At 47.4% G+C, this 22,707-nt stretch overlaps 1 protein-coding gene across 1 annotated transcript; it reads right to left on the reverse strand.

Annotated features, from left to right (window-relative positions):
* Nucleotides 1-2,114: 2,114 nt before the first annotated feature.
* Nucleotides 2,115-22,096, reverse strand: CHMP4B (charged multivesicular body protein 4B). Its single transcript, XM_042891700.1, has 5 exons — nt 21,822-22,096; nt 6,882-7,059; nt 5,987-6,101; nt 5,491-5,617; nt 2,115-2,934 (listed from the first exon to the last, which is right to left on the reverse strand). Exons 1-5 carry the CDS (start codon nt 22,015-22,017, stop codon nt 2,867-2,869), a joined length of 684 nt encoding a protein of 227 aa, XP_042747634.1. The 5' UTR covers nt 22,018-22,096; the 3' UTR covers nt 2,115-2,866.
* Nucleotides 22,097-22,707: the final 611 nt, after the last annotated feature.

The raw sequence follows: 22,707 nt of genomic DNA on the forward strand, positions 1-22,707 counted from the left end.
GCTGCCTCCAGAGAGCAGAGCTCCGTGCTGCCCTTCTGCCTGGCCCTGCCAGGTCCTTCCTGCTGCTGACCAAGCAAAGCTTGCTTGTACATGGAGGTGATCACAAAGAAGGATGGTGGACATCACAGCAGGTAGCAAGAACAGAAGCACAAGTGCAAGCACATAGCAAAGTTCAGGAGAAGCCTAAAAACAGCAGAGCAGTATGTCCCAGACCAGCTGGAAGCAGCTATCCCCCATCCTTCTCACCAACAAGGGATGCGCTTGGCTGTAGCTCAGGGATGACATGTGGAAGGGCATCATGGGGTTCCCACAGGCAAGAGAAGGAGAAACCTCCAAAAACACTCCAAAATGTGGGCTGAAAGTCCTGTTGTGGCTAGCCAGCCCTGGGTTCACGAGGTGTCAAGCAGAGCTGAAACACCCAGAAGAGAGAGATGGAGGCTTGGATGGGCTGCTGAGAGCCATGGGATCTGCAAAGCTTACTTTGATTTAATGGACCTTTGTGTTTGAAAACTAAATCAAGAGAACTCTTGTATTTGCCACAGGGCTGAGCATAAGCCGAATGCGCAGGATTTAGAGGCAGAAGAGCTTTCCAGATGAGCAGAGTGCAATTTTGTCCTAAGAACCAAAATAATGATAAAATAACTAGCATAGGAGAAAGGGAGCTATGAGTGCAGCATACAAATGTCAAACTTCAGATCCTCTCAGCAGAACCATAATAAAAGGGTTTAACCTATTATATCAATTAGTGGTATTACATCTCTAGACTGAGAAGAAACTCATTCTCACAGGCAGGCTAATTCCATACATGCTCTGCATTCAGGGGCTTTTGGCAGCGTGGTGAATTTTAACTGGTAAATAAAAGATCTAATGCTACCAAGTACTGATTCCATTCATATAAAGCAGCACTGGGCAGAGTGATGGATTTTCATTGCTCTTGGGAGGAGAGATCCCCCCACTGCACCAACCCAAGTGGTCTGCAGCCCCGGGGGAGGACACATGCTGAGCTTTATGGTCAGAACTACTGAGAGCAAGGCCTTCTCTGCTACTCCCTTGCAGCTTCTGCAACTGCTCTCTGCATTGCTCACCCAGCTCTCTAAGTAGAAAGATGGGAACTGGTGTGATGAACTCCTGAGCTTGTAAGGAGCCATCACACAGCAATTTCTTTCCTGACTCCCCCAATCCAAACACACAGCATAAAGAGAAACACTTCCCTGCCACTGCTGGTGGAAGCACCCTATGTCCCCAGGCTCAAAGTACAAATGAAACGTCCTGCCTTCTCTTCCTGTATAACAGAGGTAACAATTGCCTCCTCTGCAAAAGGTTGAAAGCATTGTAAGGAAAAGCCGTGATGAGGCCCATCAATCTGGACTACATTTCCACCTTATGTTCCAGAATCATATAAAATCCAACAGCAATAAAGCTTTTCCAACTTTGCTCAGGAAAGAAAAAAAAAGACTAACTGAAAACCTGAATCTGGATCCCAGTTTTCTGCTTGCCTCCCTTAACAGCAAATTAACAACACATCTACAGAGAACACTGATACAGCCACAGAGGAGCCCAACGAGGGCAAGTTACCTGCCAGTGGACTGCTATCAGGGACTGCTTCCCAAGAAGGAGAAACCCCAGGCACGGTGGGCAGGCTGGGTACCAGGTGGTGCTTCTATCACTCACCATTTCTAAGCTTCTACTTCAGTACCTTTAACAGCATGAGCAGTGCTGTGAGGTTTCTTGTCTTGCAGCTAACCTCAGCGTTCCTGCTCAGATACCTTGCTGCATTTGAGATGGTCAGCTGTAACTCCTACAAAATACTAGGGCTTTACAACACATTTTGTTAGCACACAGCACAATGGATGTCATTTCTACGACAAAATGATGATAAAAGCCAAGGCTCTGATCTTGTCTGTTCTTAAACCTGTTGCAAATGAACCCAGCTTTCACTTCTCCTCAGCATGGATTTTGATGCTGTGTCCCAGAAGAGCTACAGGAGTCCTTTGGCTACTTTGCTCAGCTAAGACTTAAGTTTTATGCAAGCAAATTAAAGCCAGATCACCAAAATTCAACTAGCTTTGAAGACTGCTAAAGCATCATAAGGAACTGATGACAGTAGTCACAGATGAAAATTAATCAAGATATTTAATACAGTGCAATCCATAGTAGTTTCTTAATTAAAATAATTGTGTGCATGTATCTGAATGGGTTATCAATTATCACAAAAAGCAATAAACATTGTAGTGCTATGTAGAAAAATGTACAACTGAAATTTAAACCTTCCCTACTTCCAAGATAGCATTTGTCAATTGCAGATCATGATCACCAATTAAAATGGGAACAGAGACTACGTTGTTGCAGTGACAGACACAAGGCTGGCCACACATCAGTCAAGGGATATAAATATAACTTGCAAAGAACTAAAAACCTAAAGTATTCCTGCACCTAAACACAATAAGAAGCCGATGGTGGCTTTACCACTTTTCCTTTTTTTTTTTTAAATGCCTTACAAGACTTCTAAACACACTTAAACTGACTTAAAATTACAGAGTGCTTTTCGGCTCATTTCAATTCAATACGCCCAAACGTTTGAAGATGAAGATCCAGCAGTGGCATTAGCACAGTCCAAAAGCTGAATGTTTAATCTTGCAAATACCTTTTTTACAGAAACTCAACCGTACAAACTGCAGGCAATTCCCTCTGCTCCCCTCTCTTTCCTTTGTGCAGACCACGCTATGCAGAAAACAGCAACACAGTTCCCACTGCTTCAGGTTAAAATTAAAGATAAAGACATTTTACTTATGCTTTCTCCTCAACACAATATATTTGCACCCAGAACAGGTAATCAAAGTCTTTTTCCAGCCAATTACTGCTGTGGTTACATGTTTCCTGCCCAAGCTTCCAGCTCTTTCATGTCATCATCCTCTTCTTCCTCTTTCTTCTTGGCTGCAAAATATTAAAAGAAGATCAGTGAGTTACAAATGGGGATCTTGGCAGAACCCTGCAACCACTCCAGAAGAGCAGCCTCCATGCCATCAACCTAACCAGTAAGGGAGGCACCACATGCTAGTTGAGGGCGTGTGAAATGTTACACCAGGCCTTCTTCAGCTGAACCAAAGGTACCTCCACAAAGATTAGTCCATGGTGGATTTTCAGAAGACACCACTTAAAGTGAGCAAATTCATAGGAAAACTGCAAACACGAATGAAAGCGTGTGTACACCAGTGTATCTGCTGTTTGCCATAAGCACCACACCTACAGCAGGACACCCTGAGCCTTCAGCTTCAGTCCCTCCCAGCAGGGCTCAGTTTCTCACAGCAGCTTGTCTCCAGTCTCACAAATAAATTCCTTACTGCATCAGTAAGTCCTCAAACTGCAACAACACACAGAGGGAACCAGGTTTTGGTCTAGCTAAGTACAGAAGTGGGAGACTTCCAACTCTTGTGTCTGTTATGCTCTTTCAGGGGCTGAGGAGCTAACAAGCCAGGTGCTGCATCCCCTCTTGCCATGATCACACGTGCAGATGTGAAGCAGCAGCCTGCACACGTTGCCCTGCAGTTTGCTCCAGGGGAGCAAACAATTTTTGTTTGTTCTAGTACAGTTAAGTCCAATTTCTGGAATGAGGAGCATTAACAAAAAGCAAAACATTTCAACCCAGAATTGCTACAGCAACTTCTTCGGAAAAAAAAAGGGGAAGGGGAAAAGTTCTTCCTCAGATAGTATTCTAGCTCCAGAATTGTCCTGTTTCTAAAAGGGAAAAAAAGAGTGAAATAATTCATGCTCCCAACAGCTTGTGTCATTTAATGACACATTCATGTAAAAGGGAACAGAGTTAGCTTTAAGTCAAACTCAAAACCTACTGCTTGTACAAGTTTGGAATTCCTTTTTCTAAATTAAGCTTATCCAGTCTCAGCTAAACAGAATCAGCTTTTGCCTGAATCCCTCCAGACATCAGTACAGCTGGCAGGCAACAAACACCCTTCTCATTTGGACTGATTACTTCAAAATCCAGGCAGCTCCTGAGAACTGGAAAGTCAGGAAAGCTCACGATCACTTTCCATCCAATGAATAAAAAGGAGGGAATGGAGTCAGCTGTACCACAGCAGGCACAAAGCATGCACCTGAGCTGTCAGGTAAAGCAATGCCACTGAAGTCTGGTTAGTAATGACCCGAAGTACTTTCAATCCTACTACATGGCAAAAGGTATCTTTAGTTTCAGGTTGGTACATTTTAATGATAACAAACTTCATGAAACAGCTACACGTTAAAAAGACAATGCCCAGATTTATCCAAAAACAATTTCTCCTGCTGCTGAATTGAATTTGGATGAAGGCACTGATTCAAGATACCTTCATGCAACTCGCTGCTCTCTCATCAACACTTGTCAGCCATTCTGCCTTGCGAAACAGAACTAGAAACCAATGCAATATCAGTTACATCTAAAAGGAAAACAGCACACAAGAAGAAAACTTCCCAACAAGCCACCTGAAGCAGAACCTTGTTGTTTGGCATCGTGTGTTGCTTCCCAGGCCTTCAATTGTTCCAGAAGCCGCAAGATAATTACAGATATACTGACAAGCAGTTGGGAACATTCCCACCCTCAAGCTTTTTGGACCTCTTTTCCCTCCAAGAAAGCACACAGAAAGAGCTGCAAAGTCTACAACCTCCTTGGAATACCTTATGACAAATTCAGCAAAACAGACAGCAAAACTTCACACCCTGTTAATGCACGTCAAAGGTATTCCAAATCAATTAGATTTCATGAGGTATCACTTCTAGTTCACAGAAGCAATTAGTGCTGCTAGAAAAGCAGCTTTGAACTGTCTATGTAAATGCTAACACTTCTTGGCCACTCTTCATGTTACATCATTACACTGGTTTTTGCTGGATACAGGTGCTGTAAAACTGGCATGACTACAAGCCTGCTACTGCCTGGCTTGAGCACGTGCAAACCACAGACTCTAAGGAGAAAACAGTGGACCCCAAACAGGGGACTGAGGATAAACAGGTTAAGTCCTTCTAAGAGCCAGAAGAACAGGTATCAAATTTAAATAAAGCAGTACCAAGGAAGTATGGTTCAGTGTGGGTATCTAAAGCAAATTCCAAGAGCTAACGAGCTCGCAACTCAGCTGCCTTTCTTTTATACCCACAGGCTGCAGGTCAGGATGACTTCCCTGATGCATCAGCAGCAACCAGCAGGAGGTGCTGCTGGCTTCCTTCTTCCACATCTCCACTCTACCTTGAGCATCATTCCCACCAAAGTTAAACTGTAAGTGCTGCAACAGACAATAACTGTTCCTGTGATTGTTATTAGCTTTCACAGTTCTTATGAAAGGCAGGTTAGCTCCTTGGATAAGTGGCACTAGATGTAACTTGGAACTCATGAAGCCATTTCATGTGACATGTCTGTGCTGCCTGCAGCTAGAATTCTCTAATTGGGGGAACTGGAAATTAATGGAGGGTGCACTGTGAGAACCCCAGATGTTTCTGATCCACACTTACCTGGCTTTGATGGTATTGATATTGAGGGCACATTTGGTAGTGGTACTGTTTCAGGACCACTTATTTCCAGCAAGTTTTTGTCTAATTCTTCTTGTTCTAGTTCCTCTAGTTCTGCCATGAGTTCATCCTAGTTTTATAAAGGGAGAAGAAGAAATAAGAACAAACTTTTAGATCATATTTACTATCAAACAGATTCAGCCAGCCATATTATTGCAGAATAGCCTAAGTGCAAAGGATCAGCACAAACTGAGGAGATAAAGAACCTGAATCTTCATGTGAATTCCCATATTCCTCTCTTGGAGGAGACAGCAAAGACATGTAAGTCCAAATATTATCTGATCCATCCAGACCATCCTCAGCATAAAGTCAGGTTCACAGCTGCTGTATGCACTGGCAGAAATAGCAAGGAGAGATCTACAATTCTGCTGCTATTCCTAGAAACACGTAGATCTTAAAGAAAGGTTTCATTTAAACAGAGGAAAAATTCAAAGTGTACCTCATCAAATTCTTCCCCAAATCCTACTGGCTTCGAGATGGCTGTTGAGATCTCATCTGCCAGCTCTTGCTGCTCCGCAATGTCCTGCATTAATTCATCTACTTTATCGATATCCCTATAAAACAAAGAAAAGAGGAGGTCAATCAGGCACTTCCCCAAGCAGAGCTTAAGACTGTATTTTTTTTTCTTCTGTAATACTGCCACGCTACGGTGACATTTTACAAGGTTATTTCTGAAAAAAATACTTTGTATGCACATCTAAGTTTTATCCCTCTACACCTCAATCCCCGGTCTCAATAAAGTTATGCATAATTTCTTGTTTCACTTCCCAAAAGCTTAGCTCACAGCAGTTACACACAGAGAGCTCATCTGGAAAGGTTCTGGTTTGTATTTTTGATATTAATAATCATTTACTCTGTTCCCTGTTCCAGCATTATTACATTACGCCTACAATATTTGCTTTTGGAAGAAGTACAGAATTCCCATAATGCTTTCATTATTGCTACATACACAAACTCCACAGCAAAGAAAGAAGTTTAACCCTCGCTTTGAGGCTGGAAACTTGCTGTTTGCAGGCAGATCCATAGGTAGCATGCCCTCCTATCTGCTTTACACCCAACTGGTGGCAAACTTCTGCTGGGCAAAGACTGCACACATGCTACAAGTGGCTTCATGTTGTGTGAAACAATGCCAGATTGAGAAAGCATTCATCCTTCATATCTTGGCAATTACCCACATATACCTCATGTTTTATTTGTATTTAAGTTATAGACTTTTAAAAAGAAGATTTTACTACACTGGCTCTATTACTTGTTATAAAATACATGGTATTTAGCATATCAAACAAATGTCAAAGTAAGGGTCTTACAGAAGGAGACAGAGAGGAATAACTTACATGTTGTCATGAGCAGCTTTCATAGCCTTAGCAGCAAAGCCCATATTCTTAAGCACTTCAGTGTTGGTGTTGGCATTCTCCAGGGCTTCCCTCTGAAATTCAATTGTGGACAACGTGCCATCTATCTGGGCAAGCTGCTTCTCGTACCTCTTCTTACGCTTTAGGGCCTGAAGAGCAGCTGAGCAAAGGAAAGAAAAGTAGGATATGTGAGATTTGTGATGCAGCCAGCCACTGTTCTGTACCAAACGCCACTCAGTACACAGCAACATTCAGCACACTGTATTGTTTGTTTGTCTTATGGTTGCCTACTTGCTTAAAGGTGGCCAAGTAAGCACTGACCATCTGCAGCTGCCAGAAGGATGTAGGTTAAGATGAGAATGAAGGACTGGCAGCTCAGCCAGCTGTAACAAGCCACAGCACAGAGACCTGGCTGCTGCAAACAGCACGCTTCAATACACAAGCTGATGCACTCAGAAACATCTTTGTTCCTCCCTGTACATCCCAGTATGGCGCAGTGAGCGTCAGTTGAGGTTCTGGTGCTGCTGTGCAGCTGCTGGCAGTAGAAACTCAGTCATGCAGGAAGTGAGACAAAGCTCTTTGTTCTGCTGCTGGATGCTGTGATGTATACGTATGTAAACAAACACTGTGCACGTTTCATGTTACTCTCGCTACAAGATGCTGCCCACACTGCAGCCTGGTGCAAGCTCCCTTCTGAAACATAATGCAGGCAAGCTGGACTTACCAGTAATTCTGCCTTTAAGTAGGTAAAGGTTCAGTAGGAGCAGCACTGTGGGCAAAGCGTTACCAAGCATGGAGCACCACTGTCTGATGAGCAACAACCAAGTGCAACATCAAGTGAAGCATACCACTACAACTTCCTCCACGGCACTTCTGCTTCTGACACAAACAGACTTCTTGCCCACTGTGTGATGGGCTTGGCCACATAACACGTCCATCTTGTTTAAATGCTCAACTTACAGGCATGGAATCACAGAGTATCCCAAGCTGGATGGGACCCACAAGGGTCACTAAGTCCAACTTCCAGCCCCACACAGCAGCGCCCCAACCCAAACCCTACGGCTGAGGTTGGTGTCCCCGTGCTCGCTGAGCTCCAGACCAGCGCCATGCACGAGGAGCGGTGGCAACACAAGCTTCATATCTTCACAGTGCCCTTCCAAATCCCTCCCTGTCCCTGTTGTGATTCCCTAGCAGATTTTGGAGAGCTGGGGAAGCAAGGAGGAGGAAATCCTGCCAGCAGACAACTCCCCTGTATCCTCTTTTAAAGCAACAACAGCTGTAACATGGTGAGCATATCACTGCAACAGCAGCAAAATACCTCAGCTCTTGAAAGAGGATTAAGTCTGTAGGCAAAGCTGGCAGACACCTCGTGTGTTGTCAGATGCCATCTTGAGAAGCCCTCAAGATAACATCCCAGCATCGTGAAGAGGAACGCATCCCTTCAGTCCTCTAAGCAGCCATGATTAATTTCTAATTCCTCCAATGTACTGGAACAGCAATACTGAACAGAGAGCCACTTTGTGGCTGAAGTTGCCAAGCACCCTGCGAGGCCCAAGGGCTGATTTAGCAGATGTGACCAGAAGGACAAACAAAGGTCCCCCCAACTTCTCCAGCACAAGCCCAATGCCAAACCTAAGGCACTTCAGTGCCTCCCACCCCAATGAGGTAACCCCCCCTCTATTCTGGGGCCAACTTCACAGCCCCAGCAGCTTTCATTTGGCACAAGCAGGAACAGGACTGAATTTTCATGTCACACAAAGGCCAGCATTCTCTCTTCAGAATTAGACACAACACAGATATCATGTGGAACATTCCAGTTTGATGCCAAGCACAGAGTGAAAAGCAGTCACTAATTTCTGGTACATTTGGTCTGGTCAGCTTAGCCCTCATTGTTTAATTAAGGATAGGTAAAGTTATCTTACAAAGAAAAAAAGCTGTCAGTATCATTTATATTTCAGCTGCCTGAAGGGAGCACAGACCAGCAAGAGATGCAGGATATGCACAGTGCTTCTGTGCCTGGGCACGTTGGGATGGATATCCAGTGCAGAGCAATGAGCATCAAAGTAAAACATGGGTTTCTGCAGTGAAGAAAAGCTTTCAGAACAGACTGAGGTTTCCTGCAACTAAAAAGCACCAAGGAACAGACAACAAAGTACTTAGTGGCTCAATTGAGACAATCACAATTTCCTGCAATCTATTGCCATCTGTCCCCTTGCTTTATTATCTCAATGTAAAGTCTGTATCTGAAGCAAGAAGATCTTATTAAGCTGATTATTATTATTATTATTTTTTTTTTTTTAGGTCACATTTGTTTTCAAGCTTGTCACAGATCAGTTGGTTCCCAACTCCCTCCTAGGGCTGATTTCTCCATTCTCAGGTTTCAGGAAGAACACATCACCCCCAGCACAGAGTTCTGAAGCAAATTCCAGAGCATGGGCACCCCTGGGGCCAGCAGGAAAGCTGTACAGCCTTACAGAACAGCCCATGCATGGAGGAGAGCCTCCAAACTCTACCGGAAACGCACCAGGAACAGCCTTTGCCATTGCAAACAGTGGGCTGCAAACGTACATGCTGCTGTCACACTTCACAGGGCAGTGGTACCTGATGGGTCCCCTCTGCTCTCCTATTTAAGATTTGATTGAAAACAGACAGTGGTTCTGCTGCCTTTACCTTGCAAAGCAGTCTTTACTATCTGCATAAATACCCACTGAATTCCACCATACTGCCCAAGTTACACATTTTTATTACATTTTCAATAAAGTCAGAGCAATGAAAGCTTATTCTGTAAGAAGCTGCATTAAATCTTTTCTATCCACAAAATCAATTTCCAGAACTTGAAATAAATCTGAAGGAGAGGCAGCTGGCCACTGATGCATCTTCCAATATTGCAGTATTTCACACGTGAGCAAGGAATGGGTGTGCCTCTGAAGTCCGAGTGTAATACAGCCCATCTCTGCTCTTCCTGAGGACAGCTGTTGTGTTTAGCAGTCATGGAACAGGAGGCACCTTTAATTACACCTTTATTACTTCCAAGGTAGCAGGGACATCAGCAGGCGCTGTAATTTCACACCCATAATGGCCGTGGAACTGCTCCTGCAGGACCCGCCACCATTGATTCTGCTCTGAGCGTTGCCCCAGGCAGGCTCACTGCACTCCCACCCTCAGCCTGCTGCCAGACAGCCTGGCAGCACATTTTACTGGCAGGAGCTGACCTGGGTTTTCCATGCGTGCCAACTTCCTTACCTTAGAATAAAACAAAACAAACAAAAAAGCTGTGTAAGGTTACAGGATCACTGGAGCAGCACCTCGCAGCAGCTTCTGTGAAGTGCCCGATACATTCAGAAAGAAATACGGACTGAGAGTCATTTCCCTCACTTTATGTGCTGTGTATTTCTTAGGAGAACGCATGCCTTTGCACCGAGTAAGCGTTAGCACTGGGTATTTCTTCTCCTAAAAACAGCAAGGCTTTGGGCACGTAAACTTGTTCTTGAATTATTCCTCTTTGTATAGAAAAAACAGCAGTACTTCTTCAAATCACTGCTGCTCTAGAAGGGAAGAGATTTTGCTTGTCTTTTTATTCTCTTTAAACCTCTCACAGGTTGTACTTGAAGAGACAGCAACTGCTGACCCACAACCGACAGCTCACCCTTTCCACCTGCTAAATAGATGAGCTGAGCTGATGAGAGAAGCAAAGCCAGTTAGTAGACTTTGAATCCACTATTAAAAAAAAAAACAGAAGATCAATGCTTAAGATAATCTTCACTTAATGAATCAAAGCAAACCCCACCATAGCAGAAATATTCGATCATCACAGGAAAAGTAGCTGTGGATGGGACTTCAGACCCAACCTGCACCGAGGAGGATCAAAGTGATCAGAGAGCAAACTGCTATCCAGCCAGACTGGCTGCTTCCATTACTTCAATCTAGAAACACGTCCAAAAGTAAGTTTAATATTACAGGCTTCTTATAAACTCAGACTTCTTGATATATTAAAAGGCATTTCTCCCTTCATTTTCACAGCCCTAGAATATCAGTTTGTGTACAGCTGATGAGGAGCCGGTGTCACGGCGTTCAGCCACTTCTCCCCCTGAGTAATCAATGTTCTCAAGTGAGAAGGGGAAATGCCCACGTTCCAGCTGCCTCACCCAGACTTACTGCCTGACAAAACACCACAGTCTGCCAAATAGTTCCACTTTCTTCTCTGAAACTGCAGAGAGTCTGGAAGAACTTTATGCAATTGTTAAAGATATTTCAACCTGGACATGAAGAACTGTTAACAGAGCTGTCATCAGTCTAAAACCTGCCCCAAAATATAGATGTATGCAGCACTTCAGTACGAGAAAACGCTCACAGTGATCAGAAGGTAGCAGGAGAATAAAGATACAATTTTTGCCACACGGCACTGCATTCAGTGAGAAACATCTGACTGAACGTGTCAATGATTTCATTAAACACCACCAACCCTGCTGCAAATTAGTACTGCCGGTTCATGCACTGGGCAAGCAGTTAAAGGGATATTTATGCCCTCAGCAATCTTATTCAACTAATGCTTTTAAGTAGCAAGAGTAGAAAAGCATAGATTGATATACAGAAAAAACAATGAACTCGAGACACTTTTCCACCTATGTGCAACCACAGGCTGTGGTAGCAGAAACAAGTCTGTGTTTGGGGAAGGCAGGCAGACCGGTTCCTCCAGCAGGGGGAAAGCATTTGGGAGCTGTGCTGAAATTAAGCCACGCTTTCACAGAGGCAGCTGTGAGCCCAGGAACTCCTCTCACACGTGCACATGAAATGCCTGCTCACTGCCCAACGCTGGGTCACCATCCCACACGTTGCACTGCACACCTGACCGGGAACAAGAGATACATCATTAATTTTGCTGCTTCTGAAAATGTGATTCCATCTTCCTGGCACCTGCTTCAGCAGAAAACCTAATCACCACCCTTGCTGTCCTTGAAATTGGATAAACTAGAGGCTCCGCTAAGCATAAGAAGCAATTTGCTCTTTGCTTGCTGTAGCTTTGCAGCTGTTGAGAACGAGCAGACACTGCCTGCAGTATCCCCAGAGAACTCCAAGAAGCTAACTTCAAGCAAAACCCCCAGTGCTACAGACAGAAAGGCAGGCAGAAATCCAATAGAGACAGATCCTGCCACAGCCTTACACAGTTCTTCCCTACCTCCAAGTTTAACCTTGAATAAATACACCCGTGCTGGAGTTTGCTCCCCAGAAAGCTACTGCCTAGCTGAATGCTCTCGATGGTTCAAACCTAACCCAGCAGCAAGGCACCAGCTGCACCTGGACTCTTCAAACCTGCTGCATGTACCCAGGGAGGGCTCAGACCACCGGGGCTGACAGAAGCCACCAGCTCAGAATCCTCTGTGTAGGTACCAGAGGTCAGATCTTTCCTGGACATTTCCAAAACCTTTTGGGGTATTTCCAGAACCACTGCTCCAGATGTTACAGCTGGAATGCATCCTCACCTTGCACACTTCTGCCTGGGAATTCTGTCTTGGTGCTTTCCTGACCTTCACAGGGCTTGCCCAGCACACCAGTAAGATTTCCCTACAAGAGGAGAAACATGAAGGCTTTGGGCAATGCTGCCAAGCAGACCTTGCACAAGGGATTGCAGAGGAAGAAACAAGCATGCCCAGTGAGCCAGTACACATGGCTAACTGGCTGCCCATTTGTTCCTGAGCTGCCTCCTTAGCCGAGGTGACTGCACAGCCCCAAGTGTCAGAGGTCCAAGAAGATAGCCAGGATTTTAAGCTTTGTGGTGTGACAGTGGATGGGAGAAGGAAGCAGTGAAGTGTGGCTCAATATAAATCCATACCGCCTCCATGGCTAACAGAGGGCAAAGCATGATTGCTTTTCCTCTCAGGGCCACCCCCTGAGACCTGTGATGTCTGGAGGATAAACCCAGGCCTAAAGTTACTTCATGCTGGAAGTCTGCAGCCATTATCACATCCAGTCCCTGGTAATGGGGTAAACATCTCCCACAGCATTCACAGAGCTGCCAGCAGCCTCCATCCCTCTCTTTGCAGGAGCATTTTACCCAAGCTCAGCCTTTTCTCTCCACTCATCCTTCTGTGCCTGTCTGCTAAGCATTAACAGAGCTCCCAAACCCTCTCCTCAAAAGGCAGGCAGCTTTTTTCAGTTTTTTTCCAGCTCAGAGATTAAGTGCCTGCTTAAAACTACTTTCATGAAGTATCTAAATCCAGGCAGAGAATGAAAAGTTTCCATCCTCTCTGTATTTGAAACAACAAGATTACAACCTCCTTCTGAAGAAAGTATTGCAAGAACATTCAGTCCATTCTGCTGGAGATTAAACCAAATGATAAGGACCCCTGGTTTACAAATCTACAACTAAGCAAGGGGGGGAAAAAAACAACAAAGGAAAAAGCATCTGTGTGTGACAGCAATGCATGCTCTGAACTGCGTGACTCCCACCAGCACTGCTCACAGCCCTCTGCCATCAGCACACACCTGGCTGCATGGTGGCACTGCTGTCCCCACGTCCCAGCAGCCCCACCACACTTCCTTATTGCCTGTGAGTCACCAGTGTTGAAAGTGCATTTCCGAAGGTCAGAACCCATGACTGCAGTGTCACATGTTCCTGAGACACGCTCAGGTTTGGCATTACAGAGTGAAATATACCACACTCTGGAGCCCAGACCTGGCAGCAACTCACCTCCTCCTCTGCAGCAAACAGAACGTGGTTCCCTTGCCCCTTGAATGCTAAGACATCACTGCTCTGATCAACAACCCACACGAAGATAAGCTCCAGGACAGTTATGTCTTCTTTCCCCCTAATGCCTCCGGAGTAAGTTATTCTCCCCCACTCTTTCAACCTGCCCCAGAAATGCTGCCGTTAATAACCTGCATCTTTTCCACATCCCGATTTGATATTTATACACACTCAAAGAAGAGATTATTCAAAGTTCAACAAACATTGAAGGTTTTCGGATGAAATAAAGCATGCTTCCTGAAGGGCCCTTTAGGATTCTCAAGGCCTACCAACATCTTTGTGGCTTTTCTTCTTCATTCTGCACCTGCTGAAGGATGCTTTGTTAGAGGGAATTCCAGGGAGAAACCCATCCTCTTCCTCTGAATCCCTCTGCCAAAAAATGCATCAGGGAGAGGTGCAGCTTTACCTTTTCCAGCTCTTCAGGGTGATGAAGCACTGCAGCTGTCCAGAGAGGTTGGGGAGTCTCTGTCTATGGAGATATTCAAGCCCCAGCCAGACACCAACCTGTGAGACCTATTGTAGGGAACTGCTTTAGCAGGGATTGGACTCGATGCTCTCTTGAGGTCCCTTCCAACCCATGTGGTTCTATTACTCTGTGAACAGAAGCTGCTCTTAAGCATCTCAGAACCTTCTTAACATCTAGGAATGATCTTTTCTGACAGAAAAAAAATCATCTCTGTGTTTAAGCAGTATTTCTGCAAATGAACTCAGGAGATGCTGTCCCCAAGCAGCCCACTTAGAGACCTGCTCTTCCTGGGGAATGAAGCACATTACCAACAGGGCAATCTCATTCATTTCCCAGCTTTGTGCAGTTATTATTACAGTGCTGTCAGATTTTACTGAGCCTGTCTTAATATCTGGCGTTCCTGTTAGCATCTCATCTGGTGAAGTTATGCTGTTTTGAAATGTGAAAACTTTCTTTTTTTCCCCCCCATGAGAAATCAGATTCCAACGCTAATATGGCTGAAAGAGGAAAAAGTTAAAACCCACAAGCCTTTGGAAACCCAAAAGTATAAAGCGAATAAGCTGAACCATACTTTCTACAATGCCTCAGCCTGTAAACACTTAACTGGCAGTGCTGCAGTACACCTCTGGAGGCCAGAACTTAATTACATTCTGAAGACAAAGCAGCGATCAGCTCCAGAAGCCAGGGTTAGCAACACAGATCATTACTGCAGCCCTCCCAAGTCGTGGAGTCACAGAACAGACTGAGTTGCAGGGACCTTTAAGCACACCCTGTCCGCCAGGTGAGGATGCCCAAAGCCCCATCCAACCTGGCCCTGGGCACCTCCATGGATGGGGCACCTCCAGCATCACAGAACTGTCTGTGTGGGAAGGGTGCACTCAATCCCACTGTCAATTGGAGCACTGGGCCCAGGACCCCTGAGGGACACCACTTGTCACTGATCTCCATGCAGACATGAAGCCACCGACCGCCACTCTCTGGCTACAGCCAGTTCCTTATCATCTAACAGTGCACCCACCAAATCCAGGTATTTCCAACTTGGAGAGAAGGATGTTGTGTGGGACTGTGTCAAAGGCCTTACTGAAATCCAAACAGGTGACATCAGCGGCTCTTCCCTCATCCACTGACACAGTTATGCCATCATAAAAAGCAATAAGATTGGTCAGGCAGAACCTGCTCTTGCTGCAGCCACGTACTCCATGTACACACAGCTTCCAGGAGGCTCTGCTCCACGATCCTCCCCAGCACAGAGCTGAGGCTGACAGGTCCCTAAGTTCTCTGGGTCAAACTTTCTACCCTTCTTAAAAATGGGTGCAACACCACCTTTTTTTTTTTTCCCCATTCACTTCACCTGACTGCCAGGACTTTTCAAATATCAAGAGTGGCTTTGGCTGCATCAGCCAATTCCCTCATGACTCCGGGATGCATCTCATCAGAACCCATACACTTACGGATGTTCAGGTTCCTCAGGCAGTCACAAACCCAATCTTCACTTACGGTGGGAGAGGCACTGCTCCCTCAGCTCCTACCTTCCAAGCCACCCAGCCGAGGGCTGTGGGTAGAGCAGTCTCTAGTGAAGATGAGGTAAAAAAAAATGGTTAAGTACCTCAGCCTTCTCCTTGTCCACTGTTAGTACCTGCCTGTATTGCTCACTGGAGGCAGGAGGGCACATCCTCCTGGACTTTCCTGTTCTGATTGTACCTACAGAAGCCTTTCTCACACTTCTTTGCACCCTTGCTAAGTCCAGTTCCAGCTGGACCCTGGCCTTCTAGACCCCATCCCTACACAACCCAGCAGTATCCCCACACTTCTCCAGGTCATCTGTTCCTACTCCCACTGCCTGTTGATTTTTCTCGCTCTCCAGTTCAACCAGCAGGTCCCAGTTCAGCCATGCCAGTCTCTTGCCTTCCTTTCCTGACTTCCTTCACCTGAGGATGGAGAGCGCTTGTGCTTCCCTAAAAATCTGCCAGCTCCCGCATCCTTGAGGACAGATTCCCAGGGGATTTTGATGACTAAATCCCTCAAGAGTTGGAAGTTGGTTTTCCTAAACTATATGCCAGCAGTTTTTCCACATGTATAATGAAGAATTTCCTTCTTACCTAAATCTCCCCTCCCTTAGTTCACAGCCATTTCTCCTTGTCCAATCCCTATACCCCTTGATAAAGGACCCTCTCCACCTTTCCTATATGGCCCCTTTAGGTACTGGATGGCCACTTAAAGGCCTCCCCAGAGCTCTTCTTCCAATCCATGGCAATGGGTCACTGCAGGAGCACAGACTGGTGCAAAAACTCAGCATGAAGGCAGCAGCAGCTGTGAAACTGGGTTCTGAGTTTTTGTTTGCTGCACACAAGGATAAATACCTAAGTTCCAGTGTGAAGAACTCTGCTTATTTGGACAACCCCAATCCAATATGCCACAGCTGACTGCCAACCAGCTGAGAGTTAAAACGCAAAGCAACAACTGTCAGAATAATTAGGCCACAGTTATATAAGCCCCTATAAAATGAGTACTGGAAAGGCTTCATTTAAATGATGATCATGTAGGAAGCCACAGCAGGCTCCTCGCAACTGGATTTCCAAGTACAAGGGTGTTATGGGCAGAACCGTCGTTGCCTCTGTCCCAGCCAGGCACAGAGCTTCACCAATGGTCACCTCCACCTGCCTGCTGCATTTCCCAGTGGGAGGTTAATGTGGGTGCTTCACTTCCCAATAGCAAGGTCACAGTGCCCCAGGTTCCTCATATGGGATGCAGCCACATCGCCGTGAGCAGCTCAGCACTCCTGAGTCAAGCCTTCACCTCTCTGTAAAGCCATGCTCTGCCAGGACAGTCTGCAACAGCACTACCTCCTCACCTGCTGTGTGCCTCACAGGGCAGCTCTCCTGCATGGGGCACCACTCATTTCTACAGGACAGGCAGCACAGTGCACAAGCCCTACAAAAGCTCATTGGGGCTGAAACTCTTCTCATTCAGGTCTACCATGAATGGCAAGGAGAACTACAGAACAACCTAAGCAAGCAAAAACCCTTGTCCCAACCAGCACTGGGGCTACAGTAATGTGAGGCTGCCACTCCCTTCTGTATTTTAAGTTAACATCCTGCTCACCAATGAAGCACAGCCACTTTACTATTATTTTAGGACTGAAAGGACTGCAATTTCTCTAGAAGCAGCAGTGATCCCTTTTGCTTACAAGGTCCTGCTAAAGTCGAGAACATCACAGTGCCCTGTATGCTGGGAAGCATCGTAGACAGACCATGTGTCTTCCTGTAGAGGACTGCTGTAGGCATGTCAGAGCAAGTTCCACATCCTGCAATCACAGAATGGCCAGGGTTGGAAGGGACCTCAAGGATCATGAAGCTCCAACCCCCTGCCACACACAGGGCCACCAACCTCCATATTTAACACCAGACCAGGCTGCCCAGGGCCCCGTCCAACCTGGCCTTGAACACCTCCAGGGATGGACGGGGCATCCACAGTCAAATGCAAAACCCAGTTGGCATTCCAGCAGCAGGGAGATTCCCCTGACCAGCAAGTGCTGCTGGAGGGGAACCAGCTGGAGAGGGGCATGCAGGTGGCTGAAGGGCTGGGAGGGCTTGGCAAGGAGACCGGAGGGAAACAAGCATGAAGCTCGGGAACACAGCTCTGAATGCATTCTGCCAGCCAGAAACAAGCAGGCAGTCAGCTGAACAGTCTGAGGAACTAAAGGAGGTTTAAACCTAATCAGCACTTTGCATGAGCTGCAAATTGCAGTTGTAAACTGCACTGGGAGCCCTTACACAGGCTTTAGCTGAGGTTTCATCAGGTACTGGAGTCCAGCATCTAATGCAATGGGATAGAAAAAGCAATTAAAACAAGCTGGGTGGCTGCAGACATACCAGGTGCTCTCTCTGACAGAGCATGAAGCAGAAAAGGAACACAGGACGGATGTACTGCAGCCAAACACGGTTACCAAAACGCACCTGGCAGAACTATAGGCTTTTTGCTTACATTTGTGTGCAGCTTGTTAAAGTTTTTTAAAAAGAGTAATTAGCACCATTTTCCAGAGCCAGGTGTTTTAGCACTCAACTCATTAATCTCAGAGCAAGACAAAGGACTCTGCCTTGCACTTGGCTTCCATCAGTGCTCACCTTGGCACTGGGGCTGCAGGCAAGCACCTGGAAGGGGAGGATGCATTTTAATGCAGCCTGTGACTGAATGCAGGGGCACAGCAGGCTGCAGTGTGACAAGGGCTGGATAGGGTTTGCTACAGGGCTGCTGCTACCTTTTTGTCAGCATCTTGGGATTTCTGAAAACAAAACCAGGTTTGCAGTCAGGTCCTTACAGACAGGATCATGAGGCTCTGCAGCCTACACCCACACCCAGGTCTGAGGGCACAGCTTTCTTTTCCTTGAATTCCAGACAACCACAATAACTCAAACCACTTAAACACCTACACAAAGGCCTCCATGCCATCATGCAGCCACGCTTCCATTTTTTAATTCACAACCAGCTGGCCCCTTGCTGGGAGACCCAGACTGCAGCACAGCGCCTGCCAGCCACCAGCAGGCAGCACCACCCCCTCCTGCCGGCCTCAGCTCCAGCACTGCTGTGGACAAGAGCAGAAAACTGGTTTTATTTCTCTTTTAAGGGTTAGCTTTTGCTTGAAGCAGCACCCAACCCAACCCACGCAGTGCCCAACTAATGCCAACATCAGCACAAAGGAGCCCTGGCCCCCTGGGGCAGCCTTTGGGGACAGCGCGTGGAGGAGGGTGGCAAAGAGTTTGTGTTCCTGCTAACCACTCACCTGGCAGCACCAAGACCTGCCCAAAGACAGAGGTTGGCAGAAAACCTGGACTTCTGGCTTCAGCTTACACCCAGCTTGTGTATTTGCTTTCCTATTTCTGGTGTGGGATGGGAAACAGGAGTGTCCTCTTTCCAGGAAAAGCCTGAATTACACAGCAGGAATTTAACTGAGCTCTTGAATCCGTTTTGCATTCAGTCACCAGTGCCAAAAAAAAACAAAAAAAAATCCCAACAAAACAGCAATTTGTTCTTTTACTGTGATGGAAACAAACTTTCATCTTAGAGTAAAAGAAAACAACAGAAATCAGAGCAAATAGGAAATCCATCAGGCATCCATCTCCTGCATGTCAACCTGGTATTTGCTTTCTGCTCATCCCACTGATTCTGATAGGCAGGAACATAACAGCACTGAGTTACTCTGCGCCCAAGTGGGTTGAGCACAGGTTTCCCATCCTGCTGGAACGTTCACACTGAAACATAACTAGAAGAGACAATGAACAGATTCTGAAGTGTTACACCAAAGAGATCAGAGATCCAGACCTAAGCCATTGCTTTCACTTATAGGTGCCGTTTCCCTGGCAGCCCGGTTTTGTGAGCTAGCCCTGTAGGTGCCAGCCACAGGGAAAGGAGTAAAACTGGAAAAGCAGTGATTAAGATAACCCTGAGCTATCCTGAAACCAAACACGGAGTGCCAGAACTTCACATCCCTCAGACAGAGTCAGCAGTTTGCTTTGTTCTGGGAAGTCAGAGTGCCTGACCCGACCACTGCGCTCACAGCCGCACTTCCTGTGTTCACGCAGGACTTACTTCCAGCACAGATTTACATCTTGTAAGAGACCCAAACCAAGCCACGCTACTACTGGTGATTCAATTCACTGCATGAATTAGGTCCTTCACTCATAAGCAACAGCAAAAGTACTGAAAAGTACGTGAAGAAAATAAGGTAAACACCCAAACTCACACAGTTTCCAAAAGAACAGATTGACTGTTTACAGGAGATAAAGCACAAGCACAGCCCAGCTCCTTCCCAAACAGCACAGCATTCACTAGCACCATCCCCCTGGCCCACAGAGATGTCATGAGCATACTGGAGCTGTAAGCTCTGCTCTCCACAGCTTGCTGCTGAAAGGCTGAGCTGCCCAGCGCTGCCTTCTCCACTCCCAGGAGCTGCTGGGTACTGTGGCCTAATGACAATTAGCAGAGTGAAGACAAAAACTGCTGCTTGTTAAAACACCAATCCTGAAGCCTTTAAGGACTGCTCAGCAAGTGCTGAGCTGCCACAACTACACAGCCAGATAAAAACAGTCCAATACAAAGTGAAAGCCCACCGTGCCAAGGGACAGGGCACACTCAGGGTGCTCACACCAGTTAGTTACTCACTTGAACTTCAGAATTTCCTAAGCAGCTGCCTGGCCGCACAGCCTGTGTATCATAAATGCAGATGACAAGAAGTACATGCAGAAGTTCATAAGCTGTTAAAACCCACACATGCTTGGTGCATGGGCAACAACCAGAAGTAAGAGAACGTATGAAGTTCCAGAACTGCAATTTCTAAAAGTTGAACCAATGGATTCATTAATAAGTTAGCTTTCAAGTGGTTTTGCTTAGTATATTTCAACTATATCAGAACATCTCAATTAAAAAGACAGATTTCACACACAAAAAAAAGTGTTGTTTTTTTTTTTTTTAATTTTCCCCCTCATTTATAACTTTGTTGTTAAACAACCAAATGACAATTTCTGTCAGAGAGGGACAAGCCTACATAACTATATAAAAAAATAAACACAGCACCATAACATGTGCTATTCTGTTGATGAACAACACCCTGCTGCTCCAGCAGATACCAGCTGCCCTTCCCAGCAGCCCAAGCATAAAGTTGCCCAGAAAGCCTCTTAAAAAAAAAAAAATAAATAAAATAAAATGGATTTTACTTTCCACCAGACCACCACCCCCAGCCCTTCTCAATTTCATAGCTCCTTAATTACTCATCAGGATCCTGGTCCACTCGAGACCTCGATTCACCTGACCCAAAATCCTGCACTCAATGGGCAGCTTGTCTTCCCGTGCCTCCAGCACAAAACAGGGCACGAGCAGAGCCGTAGGGACAGATAACCTAAAGTGCTACAGGGTGAGGACCTCAGCAAGCAAGGAGACATAGAGAAAATACGAGTTACATGGGATCACTGAAAGAGGATACAGAAACTGCAGATGACTACAAAGGATGCATGTTTTAGTTCTTCTTTCCAGCTCACTACCAAACTAACACCACAAGAAACTCTGTCTTATTACGTCCGTTGCAATACATTACAATTGGATGGAGAAACTGGCAGAGGAGTTCACAGAACTCCTCAGAAGGACCAACCCTGGGAGCAGAGGGGCCAGAGACAGCCCTGCTCCACTGTGCCACCACCGAGAAGCCCTGGAGCTGCAGAGAAGGCTCAACCGCCGGCCGAACAACAGGAAGGAGTTCCAGGAAGAACCTGTTAGGTGGCCCGGCTGGAGGTTCGGCCACACACTGACCCAGCCCTACTGCATCACACTGCTGTCGCCTTCCGTCCTCCTGCTCTGACACCGCCCAGAAGGGCAACGCCAACACCGCAACCCCAACCAGCCTCCCGGAACGCGGTGCGTTCACCACGGCCGTGCAACAGGCGAGTAGCGGCGCGGGCAAACACACGGACTCACAGAACACAACTATTAAGGCTGGAAAACGATCACCGAGCCAAACGCCTCCCAACCCACCGACCCTCACTGCCAAATCCCCACGGCTCTCAACACCTCCGCGCACGGTAGCTGCCCCACCCCAGGCAGCCGCGCCACCGCATCGCTGCTCCTTCCGAGAAGTTCTCCCTCCCACCCAACACGGCCGTCCCGCGGCTCAACGCAGGACGAGAGCTGAGGCTCCGCCCGCAGCCCCGCACCCCGCCCTCACCGCGCTTGTTCTTGGTGCCGTGTTTGCGTGCCGCCGCCAGCTCCTGCTCGATCTTCTTCTCCAGGAACTCCTGCTTCTTGCTCAGCATCTCCTCCGTATCCCGCAGCCTTTGGATGGCCTCCTGAGGAGACGGGCCCTTTCCCGCGCCCTTCCCGCCGGCGCCGGCCCCGAACAGCTTCCCCAGGAGCCCCGACATGGCTGCACCTTGCCGGGCCGCGCTACGAGGCGATGGTGGCTGCGGAGCGCTTGCGGCGCTCCCCTCGCTTCGTTCCCGTCGCTGCGTGCCCCTCGGGCGGCCCGGCCCTCTGTCCGCCCGCCGGTCCGAAGAGCCCCTCGACGCCCGGCCCGCTCCGCTGCCACCGGCCGCTCGCTCTGGCCCGCACCCCACCCCGGCTCTCCGCCCCACCGCGGCCGACCCCGTGACGCATACACCTCCCGGCGTACCCCGCGGCTCAGCGTCGCTCCGCCAAGCGGCGGCCGCGCGAAAAGCATGCTGGGAAATGTAGTGCGGGGCGCGGAGCACGGCGGGAAAGGCGGGGAGCAGCGGGCGGCCGGGCGGAACCCGGAAGTGGCGTCATATGGCGAGTGACGTTGGCGCGCGGTGACGTCAGCGGATGGGCGGTCGCTATGGCGACCTAGAAGGAGCAGGAGGTGGGGCGGGCGGAGGCCGTGGGCGGCTGCCCCGTTCTGGAGAGATGGAGCCGGGTGTAACCGCGGCTGAGGCAGCCTTGGAAACACAGAAAAGAACCATGGAGTCGGGCACTTTAAGACCCTGTGGTGCAACCCCCCCTCCTCAACAGAGACGCCCACAGCTCCATCAGTGCTCAGAACCCCCCATTCTCACCTTGGGTGTCTGCAGGCATGGGGCACCACCACCCCTCTGGGC

This window comes from Lagopus leucura, unplaced genomic scaffold (assembly GCF_019238085.1).
Source record: "Lagopus leucura isolate 7727_CA_CO unplaced genomic scaffold, USGS_WTPT01 131-2_obj-0_obj, whole genome shotgun sequence".
Taxonomy (NCBI): Eukaryota; Metazoa; Chordata; class Aves; order Galliformes; family Phasianidae; genus Lagopus; species Lagopus leucura.